At 36.8% G+C, this 8,410-nt stretch overlaps 1 protein-coding gene across 3 annotated transcripts; it reads right to left on the bottom strand.

The window, feature by feature from the left end:
- Positions 1-211: 211 nt before the first annotated feature.
- Positions 212-7,894, bottom strand: LOC104588625 (Acyl-CoA N-acyltransferases (NAT) superfamily protein). Of its 3 annotated transcripts, none has more exons than XM_088887194.1 (5): positions 7,390-7,894; positions 7,034-7,086; positions 6,410-6,586; positions 4,848-5,065; positions 212-347 (listed from the first exon to the last, which is right to left on the bottom strand). In XM_088887194.1, coding segments are annotated over exons 1-5 (867 nt in total). In that variant the 5' UTR covers positions 7,807-7,894; the 3' UTR covers positions 212-345. The 3 variants fall into 3 exon arrangements, with proteins under 3 accessions (XP_088743320.1, XP_088743319.1, XP_010244945.1); XM_088887193.1 differs by lacking the exon at positions 212-347 and adding an exon at positions 3,314-3,915 and having other exon boundaries at positions 7,390-7,893; XM_010246643.2 differs by lacking the exon at positions 212-347 and adding an exon at positions 3,314-3,553 and having other exon boundaries at positions 7,390-7,877.
- Positions 7,895-8,410: the final 516 nt, after the last annotated feature.

Genomic DNA, 8,410 nt, shown 5'->3' with positions numbered 1-8,410 from the left:
GGGATATGATATGGCCTCCATACATCAGTGTGGACAATATTAAAAGTAGAAGTACTTCTTTTATTACTTGGTTTAAAAGACTGTCTACAATGATTTTCTAACTGACAACTCTCACACTCCAAAGTAGATAACTAAACAGACTCAAAAAACTTTGGGAAAAGACATTTCAAATAACTAAAAGAAAGATGTCCCAAGCGATTGTGCCAAAGCATAATCCGGTTCACTGACTCTAACCCACTATTCCTACTGATGCTAACATGATGGCCCTGATGTCTCGGAATCTCATCTAGAAAGTAGAATCCATTCACCTCGCGACCACTCCTAATCATCTTCTTTGACTCCAGATCCTGCAAAACACAATTGCTTGGAAGAAAGGTCACATAACAATTCATTTTTTTTGTCAAAGAACTAACAGATAGTAGGTTGGTATGAATTCTAGGGACATGTAAAACAGAAAACAGAGTTATATCATTAGTCACTCTAATTGTCCCATTCCCAGCAATGGGCATATGTGAACCATCTGCTGTAGAAACTGTCTCTACCAGAGCACAATTGATAGGAACTGAAAATGGTAGGGGCATTAGTCATATGCTCAGATACTCCTGAGTCTATAATCCAGGGAGGTCCCTCTTTACCTGAAGTGGATGCAAGATTTGTAGTTGCATATGAACTACTTGTATGTGCAAAGGAAGTGGTGTAGTTGATTCCTACATTCTGCTATCCATCTAGAAGGCTAGAGCTAGGTGAATCTTTCTTGCTCATAAATTGTTCAAACCTCTCCAATTCTATTCTCACTGCTACTACTGCAATGGATTCCCAATCAGTTTGGGAAAGAAGGGTTGAAGAGTCTCCTGTAATGGCTACATTTGCATTTCCCTTATTGTTTCTTATCCGAGCAGGCATAAGATTTGGATGAAACTTTCAATAAGTGTCCCTGGTATGCTTAGGCTTCTTGCAATAATCACACACCAAGTCCTTATCTTCCCTTCTAGTCTCATTACTCCCCTTGTCTCCATTCGACTTAGGTTTTGTTGTACCAACCATAGTCGACTAGTCAATCATAGGTTGTCTCACCATTACATTTCTCCTACTCTCCTCTTCAGAGACAAAGGCATAGGCCTGAGAGAGTGTCACACTCTCCCTAGAAAGAACATGCTGCCTAGCAATGTCAAATTCAGGGTCCAGCCCTACTAAGAACTCAAAAACCCTATTCCTCTCTACCAGTCTGTGATAAGTTGCTGCATTATTTACACTTTCCCATACCATAGTTTCTAAGTGATCTATTTCCTGCCATAGGATTTTCAGCATGGAGAAATACATAACAAAAGGTTTTTCTCCATGTTTCATACTTATCAATTGATTTCTTAACTAATAGGCTCTGGCTTCATTTTGCTTCTGAAAATAGGTTTCAGACACTCCATCACAAATCTCCTTAGCAGTATAGACCATAGGAATTTTTTTGCAATATGAGGTAACATAAAATTCACAGCCAAGACATTACCATGTAATTCTCCTGCACCCATCGGGAAGAGTCTGTATCAGGTTTCTTCTCCTCCCCAGTGAGATACTCTAATTTTCCACAGGCACCAATAGTCATCTTAGCTGATTATGCCCACTCCAAATAATTTGTAACATCAAGTTTTACTATAATAATGGTCCCAAACCCAAAAATATCACTACTACCTCCAACACCCAATCTCATAGGTACCGGTAGATTTCATCTCGGTATTCCAACTCTCCATCTTACTTCAAATAGTTCAACAGTAAGAAAAAAAAATAGATTGGAGATTTTCAAAAAATAATTTAATATCGCATACACAGAAACCGACCCTTCCGGAAGAAGAAAACCCTACCTGGAGGGAAATCTCTCTCCTCCCCATGCCTCCCAACCGAGAGAAAAGTGAATCGAATACTCCGAAAGGCCTAGAAAATTCCATAAACCAAACCGCACTCTTTAGAAAATCAAAAGAAAACTAACAATACCCAGGCGCCCAAGATCAAATAAAAAACAAAGAGTCCAACTTTTTTGGGACTCTTCCCCGTACTCCAGTTTTTCCTGATTTTGATGCCGAACAGTAGATCACCTTCCTAATGACTAGATCCCACAAAAAACTCCAAGAACTGGGCAATCTATAGCAGATCGATCAACCCTTTACTACTTCATGCAGTCAGCTGATCTAGGGCTGCATGAGAATGCTTCAAGAAATCCTAGTTGATGCTTTGGTACCAAGTAGAAATCTACTTAATTAAAAAATATAAAAGAAAAGTAATTTCTTGAAGAGAGAAGGAAGAGAGAAGGAGAAGAAGATAAGAGAAGTTTGAAAGAAAAGAGAGCAGTAATCTGGGCTGCCCCCTTTACTTATTATTTATACTAAAATAATAGAACAGTACAAAGACAACTATGCCCTTATAAGGCGGAAAAACATAAAACAACATATATAACACTCAAAAACATAATAAAATTTGGACTCACATAACTACTATGGTCCCCACCTCCTATCTAACAACTAACATAAAACATCTACTCAGAAAAACATCATAAAACTAATTAATCTTCAACAAATTTGATAAAAATCTTAGAATTTATTGGGCTTGGGCTTATAGAGCAGCCACCATCGAAGCTTCAACATGGGATTCAAGCCAATTATGGGTGGTTGGAGAGGAAGAGTCTGTGAAGAAAAATACCAATGTGTTGGACCACATTAGACTCTATGGAACGCACCCATTACTTCACTGCAGCCATAGGAGAACAATTGTGAATGTGAAATTAGGTTTCATGTGTAAAAATCACACAAGGGCAAAATAGGATTTTAAAAAAGTTAAAGTAATTCACATGTGACATTTTACGGATGGAGGGTAAGTTTTAAGTGTAGTGGAATCAGCCCACAAGGTATATTTAAGTCTATTTAGAAAACTCAGGGTACATTTAAGTCAATTTATAAAAGCTCGGTATATATTTAAGTCTTTTACTCTAATAGATATGATTTTCCATGAGTGAAAAATCACCGTTCTAATGTAGATCACCGCCATGATTTTATGTCAGTTTTGCCATGGATTGGGGGGTGCCATGGCAACTGTGTTCTGGATACCCCTCTTGTGGGCTATGTGTGGTTGGTCCCTTGCGCCATTTGCAAAGGTTTCCTGAGTTGTTTTTCTCCTGGTGCTCTTGGTTACCTACTTGTGTCTAAGAAAATTTACTCTGCTTTCAAAGTTGTTTTTTTTTTCACTTTTCTCACTGTGTATTTTTTATCTAGATTGTAACCTGAGCATTTATGAATGAATTTGCCCTTAGGCTTAAAAAAAAAAGAAAAAAGAAAAAGAAATATTGAGGTGCTATGTTACAGTATAACTCAAAGGTTGCTACATTGATTTTCCTAATTCCTTACAAAGAGATACTCTATTTTGACATTGAGATACATTTTTTTCATATTATTTTCCACTGCACATGTTTGACATTGAGATTCTTGAATTATCATCTTCCATGCAATTTAACTTTCAGTGACATTCTTCTCTTTGTAATGTTCTAGATTTGTAGGTCCTCAGAACCAGTCTCCTGCAAAACAACAAGGCAATGGAATCAATTAACTAGCTGAACTTCATAAATAAAGAAGCTGTCTTGGACAATTTGTCAAGGAGTTGTGGTGCTGTCGCCACAGCCAAATCTCTTTAGTGTCTTGGTATAAATTGTATCTTTAACTCGTTTAAATGATGTATGCTGGTCTTTTAAATAATTGGGAAGATGAGTAAGGCTTCCTGCTTGAAAGAGAGATGCTTGAATTTTCATAGAATAGTCTATTTCAATGAAATAGATGATATCTGCCAGTTAGACATCAATCACAGTGCATGTAGATCAAGAGTGAACTTCCAGCAGAACTTGACAAGATCCAGAGTTTCCTTGCACTCATGAAATGTTACCTGTTCAAAGTGGTGTTATAAGCAAGGTAATCTGGAAAACAAATGCATTTCTTGTTCATTTTCTGAATGCATAGGAGCAGCTTCTATTTGGCACAACTAGAACAGAGATACATCCAGGATCAGAGCATGAGGCATTATATTAGATTCTGGGATGGTAACCTCAATACGCACATTTTTATGGTAGTACTGGAGTCTAAGAAGTATGGAATCTCAATTTATCAGAAAGAGAAGGAATATTAAATGTTATATGACGGAAAGGTTAGATAATCTGTAACTCTAATTTTTATTTTTAAGATAGAAACCTTCCTTCAGTTCTTTAATGTTTCAGTAAGATGTTCATTACTGTTATGGAACTCAGAGTTCTGAAAACACCAAGGAGCAGTAGAAGCAGAATTTGTGTGAAATTCATTGCAGGGACAACTTGCATCAAAAAAGGTGGATGAGAAAATCAGAAAATACAGTTTGTGCTGAGTTGCATTCAGGTAATAGGGGTAGTTCAAAGTGTCACAGTTCTTCTAGGACAGATACATTAGGACTAATTTGTGGTTGTGTTGCAGAGCATATGTTCTACAGGGATGATTGGGCATTATCAAAGAGATATTCGACAGCAAGTATATTGGAACTACCAGTCACTAAACATAATAAACTTATTTTTGGACATTTTTCTACCTTAATTCTTAAATGCCTTAAGGAGAAGCGAATCAGTTGATAAAGGACCACTAGTTCTTTCCTTGAAAACCTATTAGGCAGAACTACTGATTGGTATGTCGTCCACAAACATGTGCTTTCTGTATACAATAGGACCAAGGAAAGTTCTACTCCATCAACCAATCCTGATGCAAATATTCATTTTATATTGAGCAGATATAAAAAAAAAAAAACTTATATATTTATATTCTAACTTTTATTTAGAATATATGATAGGTACTTACATAGAGTTGAGCGCTTAACCATTATAACGCGCCTCTTTCTCCCAATCCAAGATGTCAACCATGGGGGATCTCTTGACACAATTCTATAACCTGCATCTTCATACAATTTGCAGGCACCAAAATCATCTTCATAAGCCCGCAGTGCAAGGTAGTCAAAACCCCATAGAAGTGCAAGTAGGTCACAAGCTTTAAGCAACACTGTTGCTACTTTTCTCCTCCTGATAAACATATCCTTGAATTAATAAACAAGAAACCATGTAAGAGATGAAAGGAAAACCTCGAAAGCATGAAAAGGAAGGTATTCCTAACAACTAAAATTACGTAAAGAATGGTGATTGGCATTTGTGCATTTGGGATTCTTGAAATTTGTTGTATACTTCATTCAGTTCTGCAAATCCATCTTGCTTTTATTACCGTAATGAAATAAGCCTCAATTTGGCATCTTCTAGAGAGACATTTCAAGCATTAATAGGGATTTCTTTTGTTTTCATTCACATTGGATACAGATCACAAGATTTGGATGGATAATTAAGACCTATATAACCAAAATCATCAATTTGTTTAATAAAAATTGGAGGCATAAAAATCACAACTAAAGCTGGAATTTGAAACTTGTACCTTGGGCCATTTGGGAAATCTTGCATTTTCTTATCTGCTAAATACAAGGAAGTGCATTTTTTTGAGGTACTTGGATGTTGTATGTGTTCTCTGGATGGGAGGGAATGTTCTATGAGGATGTTACTTGGGCCTGCTTTCCCCTTTTTTTACTGTTCCTCTTTTCCCCTTGCTTTTCTTTTCTATAACTTTGATCTATTGTAACTAGTAACTTCTCAAAAACAATTGTCTTATGTATTAAGAAATTACTACTTCTCCAAGTAGTTGCATGCACATCATAACAATGGAATGGCTAATATCAATGCCATAATATAATTCAGACAGCAATTGTAGGAAGTACAGGTATTGCACTTGAACCAGTACATAATAATCAATTTGGAAAAACATGAAGAATAAAGTTACAATTTTTAGGACTGGGTGAACTAGGCTAGCTAGAAAGAGAACCATAAATCATAATTGATGCTTTATTTATTGGTAAACAAGGCTGTTATATAATCAGAACAGTAAGATAAAGAGAAGAAGAATGAGGAAAAAAGAAGAAACAAGAAAGAGGAGAAAAGAGAGTGACCAATCTACTAAGATGAGAAGCGAAAACTTAATCTCTCATTTAGGGGTGTCAATTGGACTGGATTTGGTCCAACCTGATCCAGTCCAATGTGAATCCATTTACAAATGGACCGAACCAAATCCAGTCCAAATGCAATACAAACCAAATCCAATCCAATCGATTAAAATGTAAATGGACTGGATTGGATCCAACCCAATCGAAACCGAATGAAATATCAAAATTTTTTATATAATTCAACAGCCATGCAGAAGTTCAAATTAAAATTACAAAAATATATAAAAATAAAGAAAGTCTGAAACATTAAAATGAAGGTTTTTAAAACCAGACCGGACAAGGAACCATTATGGGATCTGGTTCCCAGGTTGATATATATGCTTACCTGAAATCTTTCAACACTGCAATACCAGACATATAAAGATATTCTTCTGCTCCTTCAAGATGCCTGAGGACAACAGCATCTCTCAAGGCTGTGACATCCACAACACCTACAAGCACCTGCTCTGATGTGGGTTCTGTATAAGAAGCATCCATAGGCTCAGCAACCAAACAGGCATACCTGATAAACCAATACCAGTTTAGCATGATGAAAAACCCAAGCATAAGCATGACAATAAAAGCTTAATGGGACTGGATTTGTGCTACAAGGTAACTAATGGTGAGAAAGAGCAGGAGGCATGAGAAACAAATTACCCATTTGGCAAGCTGGAAGCCTGAAACTGCAAAACTAAAAATTGTTGCATTTATAACAAGACATTGATTTAATTGTTAGTTGGCCAGGAATGCACTTATTGATCGAAACCAAATTAACATCTAGAATGGAAGGCCATGCTGGGCTTCTTCAGGTAGATGGCCATGCTGGACTCCCCAGCTCTAACAGAAGGTTAAGAGAGCTTAAAGCTTCAACTATCCAATAGAAGGCTTGATGTATTGGTGCTTGCCTTGTGTTAAGAAATGTTCTAGGAATAGTTACAGAAATGCAGCCTATTAGCTAGAGAGAGCATACCTATCTGGTGGTGAGTTTCTAATCTTGTAGACAAGCCCAGATAGAACTTCAGCCTGTATTGTGCAGGAAAATACTAAATTTAGGAGAACAAATAAGAAAGTAAAGCTAGACACCGGTAGAACTACATCTGAATTACGATGAATACAGGAAAAGAAAGAGCTCATGACTCCTTCCTCTTTATTGTCTATCATTTATTTATTCAAATTTAGATAAAAGTCACACATTTTTTTGGTAAAGAGATAAAAATGGTCCATTCTAAGAATCCAGATAAACAACCACAGGCAAATTAGATGCTTCAACCTGAACAAAACATAAATTAGACCCAAAAACAAAACTAAGAAGAAAAGGAGACTGACCCTGAAAAATTCGAAGAATAAATCATCAAAGAGAGCCACTGGGATATGAAATGCTTCAGATTGAATTTGAGCTACCATTCTCATCTCATCTTCTTTCTCAACCAGCCTCCTCACTCTCCACCCAAACTCACTGATCAAATACGCATCCTTACTAATCTCACTTTTCCCATTCCAACCCTCCCCAACCAATTCCTTGGAGGTTGAAGAGCAGCAAGGAACCAGAACACCCCTTCGTCTGCTCCAAAGCTTCCTCCCCTTCTCGTCTCTCTTCACGTAGCAACCCGCATTCTTACAACTTCCCTCGAGATTCACCAGCTGTATCATGTCACATTTGACTCGTATACTACTACATGCAGAGTTTCTAGAGAGCCTCTTTGGAAGAAGTAAATTGTTTGGGCATGCTTTCAGATGAGCCATGTTTGATTGCTCCCACGAGTAGGGGATTCCGTTGCTTATAGTATGAACTATGAAGGTGGAACCGGGAATTGAATGAAGGAAAGGTAAAATCAACAGGTGCCACGGATGGCGGGTCAAAATCCATCAATTGATCCGACCCGTTTATTCATTCTCAAGCTGAAAATAGAGCTGTCAATGGGTTGGGGATGGAGAATATGATCCCCACTCCATTGCCATTCCTAACCCAATGCAACCTAATTCTTCTTCTATGATATGTGTCCTGCTTAATACTAAATGGATCAAGACCGGTTTTCACTGTCGTGGACCCATTAAGACCCAAACCTATATAGATAGAGAAAGAGGTCTTCTGGTTTTCTCTTGTAATTTGTATTATATTTTATGTTCAAAAGGGTAATAAATAAGATAATTTTGATTAAAAACATTGCTTTACCAATATATAAATAACTTACTATTTTTATTAAGACTATATTACTAAAATGAAGTTCTAAAAGTTGTTATTATCATATTTATCATTATCAAAAACAAAGTTGTTATCATCAAAGGTAATTTATAAATGTCTAAGAATAGTTGGGTGAACGAGGTCAGTCCGTCCCAATTAATAATT

The sequence above is a fragment of the Nelumbo nucifera genome, chromosome 5, assembly GCF_055504915.1.
Source record: "Nelumbo nucifera cultivar China Antique chromosome 5, China Antique-T2T, whole genome shotgun sequence".
In the NCBI taxonomy this organism is placed as follows: domain Eukaryota; kingdom Viridiplantae; phylum Streptophyta; class Magnoliopsida; order Proteales; family Nelumbonaceae; genus Nelumbo; species Nelumbo nucifera.
Note: the sequence above shows the minus strand (reverse complement) of the source record. Positions and strands in the feature narration are given on the sequence as shown.

Bases quoted from the DNA above. Each gene is read 5' to 3' on its own strand.
- LOC104588625 (XM_088887193.1), bottom strand. From the start codon at position 7,806: ATGGCTCATCTGAAAGCATGCCCAAACAATTTACTTCTTCCAAAGAGG. The intron at 6,587-7,033 runs GTATGCTCTCTC...TTGGTTTATCAG, and splicing joins AGAAACTCACCACCAGATAG to GTATGCCTGTTTGGTTGCTG. The intron at 5,066-6,409 runs GTAAGCATATAT...TATGTTTATCAG, and splicing joins GCAGTGTTGAAAGATTTCAG to GAGGAGAAAAGTAGCAACAG.